Source organism: Amphibalanus amphitrite, unplaced genomic scaffold (genome assembly GCF_019059575.1).
Source record: "Amphibalanus amphitrite isolate SeventyFive unplaced genomic scaffold, NRLGWU_Aamphi_draft 000076F_arrow, whole genome shotgun sequence".
Lineage (NCBI taxonomy): Eukaryota > Metazoa > Arthropoda > Thecostraca > Balanomorpha > Balanidae > Amphibalanus > Amphibalanus amphitrite.
Window position 1 is genome coordinate 608,767 of NW_024881572.1, and position 22,318 is coordinate 631,084.

Genomic DNA, 22,318 nt, shown 5'->3' on the forward strand with positions numbered 1-22,318 from the left:
GCGTGTGGAAAGGCCACGGAGGGGGAGAACTTCCAAATGTCACGTGACTAATATGCCCTCCGGCGCCCTGTTTTCACCGGCGTCCAGTAATTGTGGCCCCGACGAAATTTTGGTCAGGATTTTGAGTTGGCCGTGATTAGTCAGTTTTTCGAATGTTAAAATAATATTTTTCATTCATTTTTATTGTTCAGGTTTCTGGAAGTAGTTGTGGTGCCCTAATCGTACACTGGCTCAGCTCGATGTTGTGTCCTCTGAATTTATTTCGAGAGCTAGAAGCTGAAAAATACGATCCCATCTCAATTTCAATTTCCCTTTTCATTTTCAATTTGGCTTTGGTGTCAGGATGGACAGGATTGTATCAGAGGGCTGTTAATAGGCGCGGGTCGTTCATGGGTTGCTGTGTGCCGTGATTGAAGGATGATGTAGGGACGCGGTGGGCGGAGGTTGGTTGGAGCCTGTGTATGGTTCTACAGGGCTCATGAATGAAAGCCCTCAGATAAAAGTTGAAATTAAAATCAGTTGCTTTTGAATGATTAGCAAGTGTGTATATGATCTGTGGTCCTTTAAGTTCTTTGATATAAGCTGGGTGTGTATATGACAAAGTCTTTTTTAAGGGGTTCCCTAAACTCATTAAAGTTGTCAAAAATGAGTGGTCAAAGTTCTCTGCACCAACATTATGACATATCTAATAAGCATTTCTTTGAGGTATATTTTGATAGATTTATAGAATAACCCCATAAATTGTAATTTTGAATAGGTAAGTGCTTTCCCAGATTTAATGCACAAAGAAGAACTCACACCGGCCAAGACACATAAATATTGCTGCAAAAATTTTCATGTTTGTGGTAGGTAGCTGAGTAGAGCTGAGTAGAACTAATTTATGTTAGAAGATGTGCACCAGAGCTTAGAGGCATTGTACATTGTATGCTGGGCAACCACTGCAGTCTATAATAGAAGTGGCTGGTTTGTGATTCAGCAGGCACAGCACAAGTATCAGTTTGAGGCTTGAGCCAGGGGAATTTTTGTGGGGGAGGCAAGGCAATTGAATTAATAGGTAAATGGTTGAGGTTGCAGTGAGGTGTTGAGGTTATGAAATAACATTTCAAGCCTATATATTCATTGCTGACTCTGGTAAATATACTGAGCAGGGGCAAAAGTCACTGAAGGGATCCATTTCTTCTGCAATTGAGGTTCAGTCCTCTTGGAGCTAAATCTAAAAAATTCATGAATGGAAGTAGCCTCATGAGGCATGAGCTCAAGATTACTAAATAGGTAACCATAGAGGGTGTGACTAATTACACCTTATTAGGTATGAAGCTATATACAGCTAACAGTGAAAACTTCTGACCATGAGGCAGTCACTCACCAAAATAATATCCTTTGCAGATTTGATCAAAAATGGCAACTCCTTACAAGGAGTTGCTAGACCTGTCACAATGTCTGAAAAGGGAAAAGTTATTTGTGGAGTCAGAGAAGGCTCAGATTCAAGATTTAAACATCAAGGTAAGAATGTTAGCAGCAGCTGGGGTTTCTAGCAACCAATTAACTCTTTCAAGTGGATGGGATTACCTTTCCCCTTTGTATAGTATTTGTTTGCATTTTTGTCATCTGCCATTTGTGTATTGTATGCACATTACTTTTGCCTTCTTCTCTCAAAGTTTGTGTCCTTCCAATGTTACTGTTGAAAAAAGTTAAAAACACAAAAGTTATGATGTCCAGTCTCCAGTCATGTGGGCAAATGCCTGGTACTTGAATGTTCACTATTTAGGCTACCCTCACTGGGTATGGGAAGCTGTTTGGCTGGGACAGTGTTGCCCATCCAGGCCTATGTGTTTCCTCTGTGCCTGACCCGCTGACATGCCCTCACCCCCGCCCCTCCCCCTCCCCGGCCCTTGTAGGTGATGCGCGCCGTCGAGGATCTGTACCACCTGTCGTGGATCACGCGCCAGCAGCAGGTGAACCTGGAGGGCCTGATCCTGTCGCGGGGCGACAGTACACCGGCCGGCTGCTGCCGCCGAGACACCCAGCTGCAGGCGGCCAGCTTCGTGGACAGCTACAAACAGCTCGGACCCATCGTAAGTCGACGACGCGCCGCTTCCCACCGGCCGGCCGACCCGGCATCGACCCGGACTCGGAGGCCTCAGGAGCCTCAGTAACTGTCCCTTTTCACCAGTGACCGTTCTAGGTACTTCAGTGAACCAACAGATGTGCGGTGAAGATGTGAGATATTCAAAAGCTTCTTTCGTTTTTTTTCAGCTGAATGTTTAACGTTTTCACCTCAGGGAATAATTGATAAGTTGGTGCATAGAGGAGGTGGTAACTAATATTTTAGGGAAGGAACTGATGTAATCCAGTTCGTGATCGCGTTTCGGCTGCCCGGCGGTAATATTTTAGGGAAGGGGCTGATTTTATCCAGTTCGTGATCACATTTCGGCTGCCCCCTCAATGCTTTAGTATAGTCATTTCTGGAAGTGCTGTGCCGTGTCGTCCCGCCCTCCCTCCACTGACGGACGTACCGGTCTGTGGCTGCGCGCAGGACCCGTTCTACTCTGAGCTGCTGCAGCAGCTGCGCAGCTCGCCGCCGCTGGTGGCGCGCCTGCTGCTGCACTGCGAGCAGAGCGAGCCGGCGCGCGTCACCCAGCTGGTCAACACCGTCTACTCGGGCGTCTTCGGCAACGGCATCCTGCAGGAGGACGGCAGCTGCATCCTGCAGGCGAGTGGCCGCCCTCCATCACTACACGGAACCGGGTACAGGCGAGTGGGCGCGCGCCTTCCACCACAGGAGATCGGGAGCTGACGGAGCCGTGCTCTTCGCCTCAAAGGGACCGGGAGCTGAGGGGCCGCTCCCTCGGAGGCTTCGGTGACCTGCTGTTTCCGGGAGCTGACTGAGGCCTTCTGTACCCTCAGGTGCTGCGGGAGCTGATGGTCACCCAGGTGGTCAACTCCGAGGAGCCGCAGCGGCTGCTGCGCCGCGGCTCCTGCGTGTTCAGCCGCGTCTACAAGGCGTTCTGCGAGGGCCTGTTCGAGGCCAAGCTGTTCCTGACGTCGGCCCTGCACCAGCCCACCATGCAGCTCATCATGGACGACGAGTGGTACCTGGACATCGACCCCAACAAGGTGCGACGCACCCCTGCCCAGCCGCGCGCTGTTGTGGGATATACTCCGGGCTAGGGGGGGGGGGGCGGTGGGTAACTTTTGGGCTCTTAGTCGACGCGGACGGTCTCGGGGGCGGTGACGACCAGCAATAAGTGGGGAGTTTGTTCCGTTGAGTTTCAAGAGTCCTCAGTCAGGCACTGCCGCGAAATAGTTTGAATGAGTTTTTGTGCTTTTGAATGCTTCAGCTGAAGTGACAATAGTGTGTTGCGTGATTGTCCTGTGCTTGTGCTGCCAGGCGCCCGTCATCCATCTAGCCGGTTTGATGCCAGCGGGATGTGGACGGATGGGGTGTGTCATATTTACCCCAGCTGTGTTCGGACCTTCACCCCGCGGCCCGCCCCCTCCCCCGTCACCGACAGGTGGACGAGGGCCTGTCTGCGGAGGAGCGCGCCGCGCGGCCCGTCTCCGGGGACGGTCCGCCCCACTCGGCCGTCGCCGACCGGCTGGCGCGGCTCACCGAGAGTTTCGTCTCGGAGATCACGGCCAGCGCGGCGTGCTTCCCGGCCAGCCTGGCCTGGGTGGTGCGCACGCTGCGCGAACTGCTGGCTGAGGCCGGCCGCTGCTCGCCCGACCAGCTGAGCGCCATCTGCGTGGACCTCATGTTCGCCTTCTTCATCTGCCCGGCCGTGGTGGACCCGGTGCAGTACGGCCTCCTGGAGGCGCCCGTCAGCCCGGCGGCGCGCCACAACCTGATCCAGGTGGGGCAGATTCTGCAGGTGCTGGCCATGGACCAGGCGGACCAGGTGGACCCACGCCTGCGGCCCTTCTACGACCGGTTCGACAAGGCTCGCATGCCGGCGCTGGTGTCGGCGGTGCTGGCCGGCGGAGGCGGCGCCGAGGCCGGGCCGGCCGGCGGGCCGCCAGAGCGTGGCTCGCACCTGGTCGGCCTGAGTCGCTCGGCCGTGCTGGTGACGCGCCAGCACCTGGACCACCTGGTGACGCTGGTGCGCGGCCTGGCCGCCCGCTCCGCCGACCCCGCCGACAAGAAGCTGCTGGAGGGCTTGGTGGCGCACCTGCCGTCTCCGGAGCCGCCGCCGCCGCCGCCGCCGCCCCCGCCGGCCGCCGGCGCCGGCCACAGCCCGGGGACGGCGCCCCAGGGCGGCCAGGCCGGTCACGGCACCGGCGCCCAGGGCGGCCGACGAAACCGCATCATGGACAAAGGTGGGACACTGGGCACTAGCGGGCTACCATCAGCCACTGTTCGATGTAACTATTGTGGAGTGTTTTTGTCTGTAATTTGTCGCGTTAAGCAATTATACCGGGTGGCCCAGAAAAAACGTTCCGAACTTTGGAGGCCTATATATCAAATTCGAGTGCATTAATAACGAGACAAAATTTTCAGCAAGTTTGCGTCATTTCTTTGCGCATTGGTATGCTAAATTATAACACTATACCATCATTTTCAAGCTGGCAATCTTGAGTTGAATTAAGCAAGACGTTTTTGCTTATTTTGCCGATGTCAAACGATAGTGATGATTGGGTTATGTTATAAAAAAGAATAGAAAAATAGAGCATGTGAATGAAACCAACACGTATGTTCTTATTTTAAATATTTGTGTCTCACCTCACTTATGTGCCAAATATTCAAATACTGAGCCAAACTGCCGTGCAAAGGCAAAAACGCATATCTAACATTTTTCTGTCAGCACAAAATTTTACACAGGGGCGAGTTTCGTGTTTTTCGGTCATTGTGGCCTTCCATTGACCAGAAGCGCAGCAATGTATATATCATTTGAAACAGAATAACGCGCTCTACCTATGTACATGCGTATCATAGTCCAAAAGTAATAAATATTCATATAATTACATAAAAGTTTTTCTGCCATTGCAATATTTTCTTTGCGGGGGTGACCCATGCCAACAACAAACGCGTATCTGGGCAAATCCACACAACGGTAGATATGCGTATTTGCCACTCGGCACAAGGCAGTAGCACTATAGGCAAATACGCGTATTGGGAGATATGCGCACGTGCCATTGGACACAGACGCCACCAGCTAGCTTGAAAAAAGACGTATAGTAAGATGTGCATAATTGCCACAATCGTCCTATCGAACTAGACAACTAACATATTGGATGATACGCTTGTTGTTTCGTGGCTCGTGCATACAAAACTTATGCCCGTAAATACATATGCACACGTAACTGACCACACCCAGTGATCAATACGGGAGATGCAGATTCACATAGCTGGCAAGACGTTTGTGCGGTAGTTTACATAATGTTGTGACGCTGTCGTGGATCCTCACGCAAGTGCCTGGTTCCGTAAAAAGGTTGCCGGCCTTTTAACCCTCGCACTTGTAGAGCGGGGGAGGGGTCGTATGGAGTATGGACCTCTCGGTTTTTTCGAGAATAACTCGCGCAAAAAGCGACCGATCGCAGCAAAACTTTACTTGCCCTTGAATTTAGAAATTTACACCTACTCGAAAAAATCTGATGACCTTGACCCAAATGACCTTTGAGCTGTGACCTATTTCTCAAGACCGTGTTTGGCCGAAATCGCGATTCGGCGTATATCAACTCACATTATCCGCGCGTTTCCAGTCTTCCAGGGGGGGGGGGGCAGGGGCGTAGCCAGGATTTCCTCCAGCAGGGGGCCAAACTTTCAGGGGCCCAAGGTAAACCCCCTCAAAATCCAACAAAAAGTCATCGGATTTCATCCACTATTTTTTGGAGGGGGCCCAAATAAATTAAAAAAAAATATGATAAAAAATGTTAGAACTGAGGGGCAAGCAGTCCATGGGTGCCTGCTAGATAGGCCCACGAATAGCTTCATAGAGTCGTTCAGCCGGTTCTGAAGGCGGTCTTGAGGTCCCCGTAGGTCGGATGAGGGTCCTTCAGACCGCCAAAGGCCCCTACAGCCCATGAGAAACTCGTAAGCCGTCTGAGGGTCATGTAAGCCGTCTATGGGCAGGAGCGTAGCCAGGATTTTCTTCAGGGGGAGGAGGGCAATCAAACCGAAAGGGGCCATGTGAGCGAAGGGGCCCAACATTTTCTTAATTTCATGACGCATTTATTTGCTTATATACGTATTATTAACTACCTTAAAATTACGAAGGGCCCCTGCGAACCCAATGGAGAGGGCCCCAAGGGCCCAGTGGCAAAGCCTCAGGCCCGAAGGGCCCTTTTATGACCAATGAAGAGAGCCCAGAGGGCCCTAGCGGCAAGGTCTCAGGCCCGAAAGACCCCGCGAACCCAGTGGAGTGCCCCGAGGGGCCCTTTATAGTTTATACGCTACTTTTATTGTGCCCCTTACCGTACTTATGACACCGCGATGGGGCCCTTTTGGGCTCCAGGGGGGGGGGGGGCATGGCCCCTATGCCCCCCGCCTGTTCCGGTTACGGCGGGATCAGCCGACGCGGAAAGTTTCAGCCGCAATTTTGTGCATAGGTAAACCCTCGTAACTCAAAATTTTACCGGCCGATTTTCGTATTTCTTTGATCATTAAATTGCAAGTACATTTGCAAGGCTCCATTGGGGTTTAGAAGCGAATCGATTATTATCAGCGGTTACAGCGCATTGCAAAGACGGAAATGTTCGGCGCCGGCACAGTCTTTAATTTAGGCGGCTAATAACAGCCAAGGCCTTATATTAGGATAACGGCCGCTGAGGCGCCAGGCGGCGGGATGTTGTTTACACGGTACACTTTTGTTATAAGCAAAGTTTTGGGCCAATTGACTTGATGCTTACACGGCAACATGCGCCACTATTTTTTTTTTCTGAAAGAAATCATGCACTGAACATTTCACGCTAATATAGTAATTGAGGGATGAATTATTTGCGTTGAAGCTTTAGCTTTTGTCAATGCATGGCAAAACACCAGCTTAGTTTTCAAAACATTTATAATATTTGTTTTACGCTGGCATGTTTTATTCAAAGGGGACACAGTCTCAGAGTCGGTACACATACCTAATCATCTAAGTCATTACGTAAAACATGGTAAAATGTTCAATTAATAAGCGTTTTTGCAAGTCCCTCAGAAATCAGCCCCGGCCAGCGACGGACTGCCGGCCGGCCGACCGGCCCCGGGTGGCTGGAAGCAGGGGCCAGTCACTGTTTGGTCCGGATGTGTAGGAGCGGGAGCAGCACTCTTTTTCACGCATATTCGCGTATTTACCTATTTAGGCACATTGACATGCAATGTCATTATATCTGATACGATGCGAGATCACAGACCAGAGATCCAGCTTATAACTTATATTAAATATTTGACCGATGAATCAAATCAAAAGGACTACGTACGATGTACGTCAGACACGTACCAAGGATTTCGCCCAAGAAGGGGTCACCCGCTCTTGAAGGGGCCCGCGAGTCATCCGGGGGCCCAGGGTCAGCCCAGGCAAGGACGTATCCAGGACCTTTCGATGGGAAGGGGGGAGGGGGCACGGTGGGTCTAGTCCCACTGGCAGACGGGCCTCTTTAAAACGGTCTTTGCCGTGAGAAAATGTGGAAAATTGGCAAGTAAATGTATCATTTATGCCCGAGGAGTGTCCCTAATAACTATACACTAATGTCTAAGGTACATAGTATTTTACGAGCGAGAGAAGCGAGCGAGCTCCTCTGAGTCACCGTCCTCAGAGTCACCGGTGTGTGGCGCGCTCAGAGGTGCCAGTGGAAGGCCGTCAGATACGTTGGTTTTGGTCCTCACAGGCGCCGTTGCGGGGTCTCAGGGCTTAGAGAACACTGGTGGGGCCATCATTGGCATGTGTGTGGCCGTGCAGAGTGGCCTGCAAGTGGAAAGTGGCCCTTCACAGGCTGGCAAGGACACTCAGAGGCTGGTAAGAGGCCCTCAAAGTCACTGGTACGTGGCCCTCAGAGGCGTCGGTGTGGGGACCCTCAGAGCCGCCGATGTAGGCCCTTAAGATGCGCTGGTGTGGGTCCCTTGGAGGTGGCGTGAGGAGCTTCGCAGGTGCCGTCGTGGTGGCTTTTAGAAACACTGCTATGCGCCGTGGGGCTATCACAGAAGGATGTGGAGCCATTGCAGCTGATCCCTCATTGGCCGTTACTAGGGCCATCAGAGGTCGGCAAGGTCTCTCATAAACCGGCATTGGGCCTTTATGGAGATAAGTGTGGCTACATAGGAGCCAATTACGTGCTCTCACAAGCCCTGTGGTGTCTTTCCGAGTTGAAGCGCGGCTAGCACGAACCCTCTGCCACCAACTGGCGCTGCAGAGCCCCTCGGGTTCGAAGGAACCCTAAACCCGAGAACGGGCACGTACCCCCTCGCTTCCTGGCTATGCCACTGAATCCAAGTGATCAGGAAGGAACGCTTCAGGTAATCAGGGGCCTCTCATGACCAGGGGTTTTCAATTGATCAGGGGCCCACCAGGTGACCAGGGGAACCTCTGGTACCCAGGGGCCCTATAGTAACCAGGGACCCCTTAAATAACCAGGGCCCCCTCAGTAAACGGAGGCCTCTTAGGTAACTGTAGGAGTCCCTCAAATAACCAGGGTCCGGCAAGGTCTCTCAGGTCCGTTTTTGACGAGGCTGTTATTGACGTCAGGTGCGAGCCTTTTGCCACCAGCAGAGGGCCCTTTCAAGCCTTTAGACTTTTGACTTTTGAGCCGTTTAAGGTCTCTTGAGGGCCGTTTGACGTATCTTGAGTTCCCTTTGAAGCCTTCTAAGGGCCCTTTGAGCAGCCGAGGGGCCTTTGAGGCCTTTTGAGGGCCTCTTGACGTCAGCTGAGGACCGTTTGGGGCCTTTTGATGGCCATTAGACGCCAATTGAGGACCCTCTGAACCAACTGGGGGCTCTCTGACGCCAGCTAAGGGCTCTTTAAGTTTGACGCCAGCTCAGATCCCTCTGACAACAGCTGGGGCCCTCTGATGCTAGCTCAGGGCCCTTTGACGCCCTTTTAGGCCTTCTGAGGGCCCCTTGAGGCCTTCTAAGGGCCCCTTGGGGCTTTTTGAGGGCCGCTTGACGCCAGCTGAGGACCGTTTGAGGCCTTCTGATGGCCATTTGGCGCCAGCTGAGGGCCCTCCGACACCAGCTGGGGGTCCTCTGACATCAGCTAAGGACCCTTTAAGGCCTTCGGAGAGCCATTCGACGCGAGCTCAGGGCCCTCTGACGCCAGCTCAGGGCCCTTTGACGCCCTTGAAGGCCTTCTGAGGTCCGTTTGACGTTGGTGAGGGCCCTTTGAGGCCATTTGAAAGGCCTTTGATGTCATCTTGGGCCCTTTCAGGCCATCTGAGGGCCCCTTGACACCATCTGAGGGCCCTTTGACACCAGATGAGGCCCTTTGACGCTAATTGAGGGCCCTTTGAGGCCATCTGAGGGCCCTTTGACACCAGATGAGGGCCATTTGACGCTAACTGATGGCCCTCGAGACCATCTGAGGACCCTGTCACGCCATCCGTGGGCCCTTTGAGGCCTTTTGAGTGCCATTGCAATTTCACCACAATCACCCTGGCTGCGCTACTAGGCATTTTATGGACTCATATAAGACTGCTGGGGAACGAGATGGGCCCTCCCGGTCTTTTCAATCTTTATTTCATCTCATTTTAACACGGTCTTCGGCGGTCTAATGATTAGGGGGCCCCCGACTTGAATGGAATGGATCATCTCATTGTCCTCATTGTGATAATATAGTGGAATCCAATGATTCAAGAACTTACATTCGCAAATAATATTGGAATCAGCCTTTTCTATAATAAAAAATTATAGAAATAATATAGTAAATAATTAATAAAATTAATTTAATTAGTTTTTTAATTAGTTTAATTAGTTTTTTTATTAATTAAAAGTAATTAATAAAATTAATTTCTATAATAATATAGTGAATCAGCCTTTTCACGGCTGATTCACTCATCGAAAAAAGAATCACGTGTTTCACTTCGATACCTCCGCTCAGGAGAAACGGTCAAAAACGCATATCTGCAAAGTTCGTCGAATGAACATAATTGAGAATCGCTCCACCACGACAAAAACGCACATCTACGTTGCTCGTTCACTGTTTACCAAGCCAAAAACGCGTATCTGCACAGATATGCGTTTTTGTCTTGGAATGCAAAGACATTACTGCACACGGAGACCAACAATACGCATATCTGCAACAGATATGCGTTTTTGTTTTGGAAGGAGGATTATTTAATCCAGACGATTACCAGCAGGGAGTAGATATGTAAAAGTTATGTGTTTTTGCCTCTGTGAATGCCTGCCTAATTGTGTTGTGTGTGCTTTTTCCAAACTTATATATGAAATATTAAGTTATTAAATGACGTATAGATTTTAATATTGATATGAGCATGTGTAGCTCATAGAGAGGAATCGAATGGTATAAAAAAACAAATTTTGCCAAAATTGTTAGTTATGCGTTTTTGCCTTTGCACGGCAGCAAAATGGTGCTCATGGATGCCATTCGTTTTAACACCAAATCATGATTTGTGGCACGGTGCATGGATTACTGCTGATTACCCTCCTTTCAGTAGATCAAACAGTAAATCGATCGGATAAGGAAAACAAACTAAAACAGACTAGTTCCTGTGCCAGAAGACCACATAACATTTCATGAAAAACAACATTGCCAGCAGATGACAAAAAAGAAAACTGGTTGAAAGGCTACCTTTTCCCAGGAATGTCAGCCAGGAAAGCATTTAAGCCACAAGATGGTTAGAAAACTGGAAACTTCTTCCGATGCCACTGGCACAGAGCCATCGTGGTTGCCTGATGGAATGTGTCATCCTGAGACCCGAACCATCAATGAGACTAGCTGCCAGTAGCAGCCATGGCTCTAGGCCGTGGTGCCGAGGGGTGAAAGTGACCCGTTCACTCACATTTTTGAGTAAACATCGGAGCAAAAAAGTAATTTTTACATGGCATGCTTGAAACACGAACCGTTTAAAAAGTAATTTACCGAACACCATGAAAATCACACCATTTACTGAAAATGTGTGCCGCATTGACCATTTGAAGTTTCAATGTTGTATCTTTATCACTTTCTGAGAAATATTGATTTAAAGTTGGGAACGTTTTTTCTGGGCCACCCGGTATATCTAAATGGCCCATTTCTGTCGTTCTTTCCATACGGTGTTGTATATGCTCCCGCGGAATGCCACTCGTATTACCCCCTGTCCGTGCCTGACCCGCGTCTGTCCGTGTCCGTCAGTACACCAGCGTCGCGCGCGCAGTATCGGCGGCACGGCCGGCGCCGCTCAGCCGGCTCCCTCCGAGGAATCGGCTCTGGAGGTGCTAGTGGTGTCGCTCAACACCCCCGGCGCCTGTCCCGGCATGATCCCTGAACAAAAGGTCAGTGGACGGCGCCTGTCTCCGCGTGGTCACCGCGGAACAAAAGGACAATAGACGGTGCTGCCGAGCGAGCAGCTCTTGCACAGCCCAAGAGCTTCGAGCGCTGCCCGGTCTCTGTGGCCTGTTGTATAAGATGAGCTTACTTTGATGTCCGATAATTGTCACAAATAGTGTCACCCTGTGCCCGGTGCCATGCCATCCGGCCGGCTGTCTCCCTCACCTCGTCCCGCGCCGTGCAGGTGCTGCGGGCCGGGTCGCAGGCCGGTCAGCTGCAGTCCCTCTCACCTCTCGCTGTTCCTTTCAGGTGCTGCGGGCCGGCCAGCAGTCGGACGGCGGTGCTGTGCCGCCGGACGCCGGTGACTCGGGCGCCCCCTCGGAGCCCGATGATCGGGAGAGTCTCACCTCCGCCTCGGCCGCCGTACCCGAGACGGCCGAGAAGCGCACCCGGTTCAGCCTCAGCCAGGAGCTGGAGGGATCCATCGGTGAGCCGACGCACTCGGACCGGGGGTCGGAGTCCCTCTGCTGCTCCGCAATGTGTGTGCCATGCCCCACCGGTCGGGGTACGTGTTGTTAGCGGGAGCTCAGAGAACCCGTAATCCACACATTGGAACTACGTTTTGCGCTCTCCATTATGAACTTAGATGATTTTTCTTAGATGTTTTTTTCATGATCGTTTGTGCATTGGAATAATAAACGGAGTGATGATGATGATGAACTGTGCTGTTTGTTCTCTTCTGATCCGCGTGGCAACTGGCAGCGTGGTTTGACCACTTTCCTTCACTACGCGGGGCTGGCCGCTCCAGTGCGGTACTGACGCGCAACTCCATCGCTCCCCGACAGGCAACACGTCCGACATTTTGGAGGTGATTTCTGAGGGCGCCAGTCAGCTGAGTGCCAGTGACGACTCCAGCCTGGAGGACGCCGAACAGTACAAGGAGGACAACCTGAGCGACATGATATCGGCCAACGTGTCCGGCAGGGAGACGCCCAACGTCTCTGGTGAGTTCGGGCCCGTCTGACCAGACTCCGCTCTATCGCACCGGACCTTAGTCCTTACCTAACATTACCTGATCTCACCTGACACCATCTTGCCTCTACCATCTCTCGTAACCAATCCTGAGCTGATCTGACAGGCTCTGATCCTCTCCCGGTCGCTGAAAGTTTCTGTTTCTGGTTGCTCGACTTGCCCTGGTGGGGCCATGTATCTACTCTACCGCTACTGACGCAGCCGTCCGTCTCACGGCAGGTCGCAACACGCCCTCCTCCCAGGTCACCGACGAGACGGACGCAGCCGTCGGCGGTGGCGGCGGCGGCCGGCCCGGGGCGCGCGCCGCCCCCGCCCCCGCGCCGCCGCCGCCCAAACCGCCCGCTACCGTCATCGAGGACAAGTTCGGCAAGTTCAACATCAAACCGCTCAACGAAGGTACGGGTTCACCCGCTGGTTCGACGGCAGTAGTTGTTAATCGAATGTGGTTCTATCGTAGGTGTCGAATTCGACATGTTGGTACCGGAAGTAATCGCCAATTAATATATACTTAATGAAGTTACTGTTAAGTTATTTTCCCTTTGCGTAAAGGCATCCTTGCAAGTTTTTTTTTCCGCCAGCTGGTGGTGCGGCCCGTGGCTGACGCTGCTGTATTACCGGCTGCCCGCTGGCCTTACCTGACGGCTGACCGCCTCACTGACCTAACGGCTGTGTATGTACTGTGTCCTGCTCCCCAGACGAGACGGTGTCGATGGTGTCTGACACGTGGAGCACGGACGTGCTGGCGAGCGACACGGAGACGGTAGAGCAGGCCGAGGCGCCGCTCTCCTCCCGACAGCTGCTCGACCTCTGCACGGTCAGTACTGGGACTGCACATGTACTGGGACCTCTGTACGGTCAGTGGGAGTTTTTAGGACCTCCGTACAATCAATGAATAACTTTCCGACCAGCAGCCAGCACTTGGTTTTGCTCCCCCAGATGGGTTCGATATAACTGTTGCAGGAAGAAGCATACAGTCGATATTATTTAGCTGTGCATGTGTTGTGCCTTGCTCATAAACTGAAGTCGCCTGAACAATATGAACGTCCATCCGCTGACGCCCCCTCCTTTGACGTCGCCGTGCTCTGGTCGGCGGCAGGGCTCGGTCGGCGTGGACATCAGTGAGACGGCCTCGGAGGCCTGGAGCACGGACGTGCTGGCCTCGGACTCGGAGCGGGACCGGCTGGCGGAGGTGGACGCCGACGACTCGGTGAGCGTGGCGCGCTCGGACGACACGGCGCGCTCAGAGCCGGCCGCCGCGCCCGGCTCGCCCGCCCTCAAACCGTCGGCCAGCGCGCCGGCCGTGGCGGCGGCGGCGGCTGCCGCGGGGGCGGCCGGTCCGGCCGGCGGAGGACCCCCGCGCGCCGAGCGCGGTCGCCAGATGTCCGGCGAGTCGGTGTCGTCCGACTTCAGCTCCGCCTCCGGCCTGCAGCGGGAGCGCGGGCGGCAGGCGGCGGCGGCGGCGGGGTCTGCGGGCCGCGCGCCGGCCGCCCAGTCGCTGCCCGCGCCGCCGCCGGCCGCCGCGGCCGCGCCGCCCAGCCCGCCGCGCAGTCCGACGTCTGCCGGCGCGCCGCCGCCGCTGCCGGCGGTGGAGCCGTGCTCCTCGAGCAGCAGCTGCAGCGAGATCGCTGAGTCGGCCGGAGCGGCTGCCGAGTCGGCCGCAGCCGCCGCCGAGTCGACCGGTACGTACCGAGCGACTGCCACCTGAGCTCACCCAGTGCTGGTGGGCCGGATACCCTACCTCTGTGTGTCTCTTTTGTCTCTTTCTGTTGTCGTTACTGTCTGGTCCATGTGTATCTTGAGCCAAGAAAGCTCTGTTGCCCAGCGCCACAGGCAATGGCTGTTTTACCGGTAATTATTTATCGTCTGCGTTTTATGCATATAAACGCCAGTCTCCCCCAGGTACCGTCCTGGTACCCGCGTCTCGCTCTGCTGCCCTAACCTCCCCTCCCCCCCCCCCTTCCATCTATTACAGTGTCTGAGCCCGCAGCGCGGCCGGCCGCCGCCACCGGCGCCATACCAAAGTCCATCAGCTTCGACAAGACGGCCGAGCGGGGCGACCGGCGCTCGACCGACGACCAGGCCCGCCGGGGCTTCTTCAAGAGTCTCAAACTGCCATTCGCCAAGAACCGCCGGAAGGGGTCGCGGGAGCTCGTCGCTGAGAGGTGGGTAAAAAAAACAGAGCTGGTTGCCAGTCTGGGGCGATTGATCTTTTTAACATACGTTCATATAACTATAAGATCGTAATTATATCGATTTTACACTATAGGTACCTACTGAACACTGTCGAAGTGGAGGTTGTGCTGTTTTCCGTTGAGTTTCATTGGTTGATGCAGCTGCTGTCGCCAGCTTCTGTGCAGTTGCATTCGCCAGTCCTATTCAGGACGTGTGGGCGATTGTACCACTCATGGAAGGTTGCCGGCCTGTGAGTTCCCTGTCCCTGCGTCGTCTGTCCCGCTCTCTGCTCCCAGCTGTCTGACCGGACTCCCGCTGTGTCGCCAGGCTGGAGCGTGGCTCCGGTGACGGACGGGAGGTGACGGAGCGGCGGTCCGCACCGCCGCCGGTCGACTCCGCTGAGACGTCGGACGACATCCTGGCCAAGTACCGGCGCAAGGGCTCCGACCCCGCCGCGCAGGTACTGGCAGTGAGCGGCGCGTCAGTGTCCTGTAACCGAACCCTAACCACGCTCCATAGGCGGCATGCTTCCAGGCGCGCACTTCCAGGCGCGCACATAACGGATTTGTGTGTGGTTTTGACTCCACCTTGGTGAGCTCCTCGTCCCGTATTGGTGCAGCCACCCGCAGTCTGCACCCTGTTTTCCCGTGCCGTGATTGTCAGAAATACAGCCCCGCTTACTCTGACTGTTGGTACCTCCCGGAACGTTCATAACTGGTCGCTGACGGCTGTTCCTCCTCTTCTGTATATTCTGTCGGCGCCTCACTGCACCTCTCTGGCGCCGTGTGTGTATATCTGACCGCTGTGCCCGCCCCGGCAGCGGCGGCCGGGCGGCCCGGCCGGACCGTCAGAGACCGGCGCAGAGGAGGAGCCCGCGGCCGACCTGGTGCGGCTCGCCATCGACCCCAACAACGTGGAGGCCTCGTACGCGTTCTCCGACGCCAAGAGGAAGCTGCGCCGCGTGCTGTCCGCCGCCAACGTGCAGACCTTCCCCTGGAGGCCGCAGGTAGGGCGCCGGGCGGTATGGGCCGCGCTATGGCGCTGGACGGGACGGGGCGTAGTACGGCGGGGGGCGGTCCGGGCCCAAAGTGACCGGAAGAACCGCTCTTCTTCTTCTTCGTCGCACGTCACGTGGACGCGCCCGCAGGCGCGTCGGACGGGGGCTGGTCGAGCGGCGGCTCGGACCGCCCCACCCGCCGAATGTATTCTACTATCTTGCCGGCCGGCCCGGAGAGGACCTCGTCGAGGGATGGCAGGGGTCCCCCCAGAGCCGGCGTCTCGTGGTGGCGAATGCTGGGCACTCGGTGAGGAGGTGGCGAACGGTGTCCTCGGCACCGCACTCCCGGCAGAGAGGGTCCGGGGTGAGCTCCAGGCGGTGGAGCGTCGCTCGTGCCAGGGGGCAGTGGCCGGTCCGCAGCTGCGACACGGTCACTTGCCCCCAGCGCGGGAGGTCTTGGAGTCCAGGCGTGGGCTGGGGGTGCGGGTGCCGGTGTGCACGCGTGGCCTGCATTTCCCTGGCGCGCTGCCGTATGGCGGTTCGGGCGCTGGCCAGATCGATGGGCGTCTCCGATTGGGCACACTCGGCCGCCGCACGGTTAGCCAGCCTGTCTGCCGCCTCGTTGCCGGCGATGTCGGCATGGCCTGGGACCCACTGGAGGATGATGGCCGTGTTCTGTTCCCCCAGTGAGTCCATCGCGGCCCAGACGCGCTCGGCGAGGACCAGCTGCTGGGCCTCCGGTCCGCGCTGGAGTAGCTGAAGGCCGGAGAGGGAGTCGGTGCACAGCAGACATGTGTTGATGCGGCTCCTGGTCTCCCCCGGTTGTGCCAGCAGGCAGGTGAACGCCGCCAACATCGCTGCGAGTTCGGCCCGCATGCTGCTGCAGACCGAGCCCGCCGGTACCAATGTCTCCACTTCGCGGTTCTCCCGGTGCAGCTGGATCAGCGCACCGCCGCCTCCGTCCCTGGTGCCGGACTTGGCGGAGCCGTCGGACCAGATGGTGCAGTCCGGGTTGACCATGGCTATGGCCTCGAGGGCGGCAGCTTTCCTCACGGCGGGTGGGTCGTCTCTTCTGGTGGCGCGCGGGAGGGAGAGGCGGAAGGTGACCGCGTCTGCTGGGTTGGTCCACGGCGGCTGTTCCGGGACCAGGGCCAGCGGTTCCCGTGGGAGGTCCGCTAGACCCGCCTCCTTGGCCATCCACTGACTGACCCGCCGGAAGCACGGTTTGAAGGGCAGCGCCGTGTCCTCGCTCGGGGGGTCCGGCGGCGGTTCGCCGCGTCTTCTGGCCTCAGTGCGCGCTCGCTGCCAGGCCTCATGAGCCCTGTGCTTGAGGCGTGGGCGGACGTGTCGCTCGGTGAGGGCTCTGGCGGGGTCTCCTGGCGGCAGTCTGGCGAGTCGCTCCTGCTCCATTGCTGCTATTTCCCAGCCTCTCACTGCGAGTGGTGGCAGGCCGGCCTCGGTGATGAGGGTCTCCGAGTTTGTGAGGCGGATGCAGCCAGTAATCACTCTGGCGCACTTGTGCTGCTCTGCCTCGAGCCGGGCCCGCACGGAGGGTGCAGCGTGGGTGGAGTAGAGGGCAGCTCCGTAGTCGGCCACGCTGCGGATGTACGCGATGTAGGCCGCGCGCAGCGTGGCTTGGTCACAGCCGTATGACCTGCCCGCCAGAGCTGTCAGACAGCATCGGCGCTGTGCCATCCTCTTCTTCACTTCCTCGATGTGGTTGGTGAAAGTGAGCTGGCTGTCCAGGGTCAGCCCCAGGAAGGTCGGGTTCTTCTCGTGCGCGAGCTGGTCGCCTTTGAAGGTCAATGTCGGGACGACCTTTCCGTTGACCTCCTTGGCGTGTAGCGAGAAGGTGGTGAAGACGCACTTGCTTGGGCTGGCCTCGACCTTCCACTTGTCCAGCCAGCGGGCGACTTGGTCCAGATCCGGTTGCAGCTGGTCGGCGCACGCCTGCAGCGAAGGTCCAGTAGCCAGGAGGGCGGTATCGTCCGCGTAGAGAGAGCGGGTGGTGTTGGTGTTGATGTCTTCATCGAGGTCATTGCAATAGATCAGCCACAGTAGCGGCGCCATCACGCTGCCCTGCGGGAGGCCCTCTTGGAAGACGCGCTGTGATGAGCGGGCGTTTCTCCACCTGACACGAGCACGCCTGTCCGTGAGCAGGGCCTTCACCCACCGCGTGGCGCAGCCAGGGATGCCCATCTTCTCCATCCTGTGGAACAGGCCGTCCCGCCATACACGATCGTAGGCCTTGGCGAAGTCTAGCGAGACTAGGATGGCGCGATGGTGCTTCGGTTGGGCGTCGAAGATCGATTGGGTGACTCGGAAGAGCTGGTCGATCGTGCTGTGTCCCTTGCGGAAGCCGGCCTGGTTCGGGTTCAGCTTCTTGTGTCGCTCCAGCCAGTGTTGGAGCCGGTTCTGCACCAGTCTCTCGGCGAGCTTGCTGATGGTGTTGAGGAGGCTGATTGGCCGGTAGCTGCTTGGGAGGGCCGGCGACTTGCCCTTCTTGGGGATGGCGACTATCTCTGCGGCGCGCCAGCTGGCGGGGACCGTGCCTTCGGTCCAGCTACGGTTTAGGACCCGGAGCAGCTCCGTCTCGCCGGTAGGGCTCAGTTGTCGGAGCATGTCGTTGGACACCATGTCCGGGCCGGGGCTCTTTCCGGGCTTCAGCTTGGAGAGGGCGTGTTGTAGCTCGCGGCGGGAGAAGGGGGAGCAGAACCCTTCCTTGGTGTCGCCGCACTCGCAGGTCTTCCCGGCGCGGCGTGAGCTGAGTTTGATGGCATGGTCTTCCTGCTTCCGTTTGGGCAGTCTCGAGACGGCAGCGTAGGTCTGGCAGAAGAGGTCGGCCTTCTCTCTGTCTGTCACCGCCGCCTTGGTCGGTGCTGTCTGGCCGGCTGTCGGTGGTCGTTGTATGGGGACGGCCGGTTTTGCTGGTGGGACGCGGCCGTCGAGGATCTTGATGGTTCTCCAGAGGTCGGTGTCAGCTCCCATCTCCTCCAGCTGTCTGTTGACGTAGGCTGTTTTTTCTCTGTTGATGGTGTTGGTGGCGTTCTGTCGGGCTTCGCGTGCGGCGATGATGTCGTCTGCCGTGTGGTCCGGGGTGGAGGCTCTGGACTGTGCTCCTTCGCGTAGGTCGACCGCTTCTTGGCACGACTCGTTCCAGAAAGGTGGCTTGCCTCCTCCCCCGTTCCCGAACGGGATGCTGCGCTTCGCGGCTGTGATGATGGCCCCAGTGAGTCGGCTTTCCTCTTGGTGGAGGGGGGCGTCATGGCTTGGCCACTTGCTGATCTCGGTATCCAGATGCCGGCGGAACGCCTCCCAGTCTGCTTTCTGTTGCCGGAAACGGCCCGGTCCCTTCCTCTTGGGTCGTTGATTGATGGTTGGCAGCGTCAGGTAGATCGGGAGGTGGTCAGAGCCCAGACCAGGTCCAGTCTCCCATTCGGCTCCGCCAGCCAGGTCGCCAGAGACGAGGGTGAGGTCCGGGGTCGACCGACCACCTGTGCTTGGGTTAACACGGATGTGCTGCCCGCTGTTGGCTATGGTCAGCCCGCGTTCCGTCGCCCACGCCTCGATCGCATGACCTTCAGCGTCTTCTGGTTGGTGGATGTCCCAGCTGTTGTGCGCGTTCACATCTCCTCCGATGATGGTAGGTCCGTTGGTCTGGAGACAGTCTGGCTGAAAGGTCTGCTGTTGTGTGCCTTGTCCTGGCGTCCTTCTTGCCGGTGGTATGTATAGGTTGACGACGGTGGTGTCGGTCGTACCTCGGACATGGATGGTGGTTGCCGTACAGTACGTGTTGGGATCGGGTTGTGTCGGTTGGTATGGAGACGGTCTCGCTGTGTAGGGCACGTCATCTCTGATGAGGGTGATGATGCCTCCCTGGCTGGCCCTTCCACTTCTCCTGCCGGTCGGAGCTGTCGCCGGCGCCGGTGCGGCCCGTCCGGCTGATGTCGCCGGTGCGGCCGGCGTAGCCTGGCGGCGTCCCCCGGCGCGAGTGCGGCCCCGCGGCGGCGTGCCGGGGGGCGGCGCTGCTTGGGGTCGGTGCGGAGTCGGCTGAGAACCGCTCTCCTGGCTGGACTGTCGGTGCGCGATGTCCATCAGACGTTAGGGGCGTAGCCCGGCTGACTGAACGATCTGTATTATTGTAGAATATCGTCTTCCCCCGCGCACGAACACGCTGACCGCTCTCTGGCCGTCAGGCGGCCGTTGACCAGTAGCGAGTGACCACTGGCAGGTGGGTGACCAACTGTACTGTGGCCATCAGGCGGCGTCCGGCGACCAGCAGTGTGCGCTGCTGGCCTTCCTGCGCCTCCAGCTCTCCGAGTACATCAGTCTGCAGGACCACGCTCTGATGGCGCAGCTGCACGAGACGATCCGGTGTGTGTCGCTGCTGGACGCGGCCGGCCGCGCGGCGCTACTGCGCTCGCTCCGGGACGACTACGCGGGTCGCAGTGCCTACACGGCCTACCTGGTGCGCTGCCGGAACGGTCTGCTGGACACACTGGCGCACCTGCAGCTGACCGCCCAGCACGTGCGCCGAGACCAGGCCGTCTGCACGCGCGCCCTGGTCGACAAGTGTGTGCTGCTCTTCCTCGAGAGACACAAGAACACCCTGAAGCGCTTCAAGGTTCGTGGTGCACAGGGTAACTGAGTGAATGGTTAATTGAGCGCTAACGTGAAGGTTCGTTTATTGATAACACGGGAGTTTTCGTTTTCCGCCCATTTCATGGCGGCCTTGTCGGGGTTCCTTGTACAAAATCGTCCTGGTATGGTAACCCAGGAGTCCACTACTATAATCGTTCGCGTTTCCGTTCATATAAAAGCTTCTTACTGTTACTGGTGCCTTGCGCTGAATCCACCCTCCCCCCCCCCCTACCAACGCTGACCCGGTGTGTACCCTGCGCTACAGGCGAGTTTCCAGCAGGCGGCCGCCTCTGACGAGAAGACGGACCTGGTGGAGCGCTTCCTCACCCACCTGGGCGACGAGCTGCTGCGCGACCCCGACTGGCAGGTGGCCGACGACAAGCAGCTCCTCCTGGCGCGAGAGGCCATCGAACAGATGGTCATGGCCAAGGTCAGTTACTCCCCCTCCCCCTCTCCTCCCACACACAAGCAATCAGACCAGCCCGGCCCCGTAAACGCATGTGACGCTTTTGGCTGTCAGGCTCCGTAATCACTGGGAACTGATCTTCTGAACACCGTCCCTGGCTTGATTAATAATTCCAAGTTGATTTCCGCGGCTGCCTCTCCTGCCTAGGATCTACGCTCTAGCGCTGTGTGTGTGTACCGTAACAGTGGGGGTTGTTATCAGTTATAGCCCTTCCTATTCGACAGTGGGCTAGCAGTTTTCTAACTCTATCCTCTCCACCAGAGCTACACGCTGGTTCTATAACGTGCAGTACGGGTGTTTTAACCCGGCCTGTTTCCCTAGTGTTAATTATATACTCTGGCGCTGTACCGTCGCAGTGGTTGTATTTTATCCTCCCCGCTTCCCCAGATATACACGCTGGCGCAGTGTTGTGATATAGGGTGTCCCCTGACCCTTCCCCGGCTCCCCCAGATCCGTTGGCGCTGTACCGTGTCAGTGTGTGTGTGTGGTGGTGATGGGGGGGGGGGGGGTGAACGGTCCCTTTAGACAAAGTGGTTGTCCTGACCCGGCGGCCCGCTCCCCCAGATCTACACTCTGGCGCTGTACCCGAACGGCGAGGCGGACGTGAGCCGGGACCAGGTGCTGACCGGGCACATGCGGCGGCTGGCGCTGGTCGTCACCCCCTCCCACCCGGACCTCAAGATCCCCAGCGTCTACCACTACGAGCAGCCGTGGCCCAGCGCCCAGGCCGAGATCGTGGCGCTCAACGCGTACAAGACGGCGCGCGACAAGGTGTCGTGCGTGACGCGCTGCTGCGCGGCCATCATGAACCTGCTGCACATGGCCAGCGAGCGCTCGGTGCCGGCCGCCGACGACCTCATCCCCGTGCTGGTGTTCGTGCTCATCAAGGCGTGTCCGAGCTCGCTGCTCTCGACCATCCAGTACGTGGGCAGCTTCTACGGCGAGCGGCTGAGCGGCGAGGACCAGTACTGGTGGACCCAGTTCTGCTCGGCCGTCGAGTTCATCAAGACCATGGACTACAACTGAGGCCGGCCCGAGGCGGGGGCGGGGGAGGTGCGGCCGACCCGTCCTGTGTCCGGTAACGCAGCCCGGCCGGCCGGCACGTGTGACGGGCGGCGGTGTACTCAGTGCGGAGGGCGGGCGGTGGAGGGCGGCCGGGCGCGGCTCCCCGGGCAGAGCGGGCGGCCCACCGGCGCCGGCCCGCGCCAGGTGATCAGTAGCGCTGTTACGGCGGTAGGCACTGCGGTGGCGTCTAACGCGTTGTTGGCTGAGGCGTATCATGCTTTTCGCATTATCAGTAAATTATATGTGTACGGTTTGTATGCTAAAACAAAAACAATAATATATGTAACACAATATGCACCACCCGGCTGTTTTCTAGATTTTACCCTACGGTTTAGAGAGATCCTTCAAATGGCGGGTGGATGTGGAATAGAAAAGAATGAAGCGAATCTCCAGTGGCTAATATATGGGGAAAATCGTGCTTTTTTACTTCCGGACATGTGGTCACGCCAAATTTAAACTAATGCAGTACTTAAAAATGAGAGTACGTAAAAATATCGGGAAGCCCAGTTTTCCAGTGTAACTTGGCGAAGAATGTGCTCATTTAATAGG

At 56.8% G+C, this 22,318-nt stretch overlaps 1 protein-coding gene across 1 annotated transcript; it reads left to right on the forward strand.

The window, feature by feature from the left end:
* Positions 1-123: 123 nt before the first annotated feature.
* Positions 124-22,068, forward strand: LOC122379346 (GTPase-activating protein and VPS9 domain-containing protein 1-like). The gene is made up of 19 exons (XM_043361481.1): positions 124-139; positions 1,387-1,503; positions 1,899-2,075; positions 2,537-2,713; positions 2,908-3,117; positions 3,516-4,198; positions 4,235-4,317; positions 11,262-11,401; positions 11,706-11,883; positions 12,242-12,400; positions 12,648-12,824; positions 13,124-13,242; positions 13,525-14,107; positions 14,401-14,590; positions 14,928-15,060; positions 15,421-15,606; positions 19,859-20,221; positions 20,504-20,668; positions 21,269-22,068. The coding sequence occupies exons 2-19, from the start codon at positions 1,399-1,401 to the stop codon at positions 21,728-21,730; spliced, it is 4,290 nt and encodes a 1,429-aa protein (XP_043217416.1). The 5' UTR covers positions 124-139; positions 1,387-1,398; the 3' UTR covers positions 21,731-22,068.
* Positions 22,069-22,318: the final 250 nt, after the last annotated feature.

What these genes read in the sequence shown, in the direction of transcription:
- LOC122379346 (XM_043361481.1), top strand. Translation starts at nt 1,399, where the DNA reads ATGGCAACTCCTTACAAGGAGTTGCTAGACCTGTCACAATGTCTGAAA. An exon ending in CCGGAGCCGCCGCCGCCGCC is followed by an intron (nt 4,199 to 4,234) that starts GCCGCCGCCCCC and finishes CGCCGGCCACAG; the next exon opens with CCCGGGGACGGCGCCCCAGG. An exon ending in CATCAAACCGCTCAACGAAG is followed by an intron (nt 12,825 to 13,123) that starts GTACGGGTTCAC and finishes CCTGCTCCCCAG; the next exon opens with ACGAGACGGTGTCGATGGTG.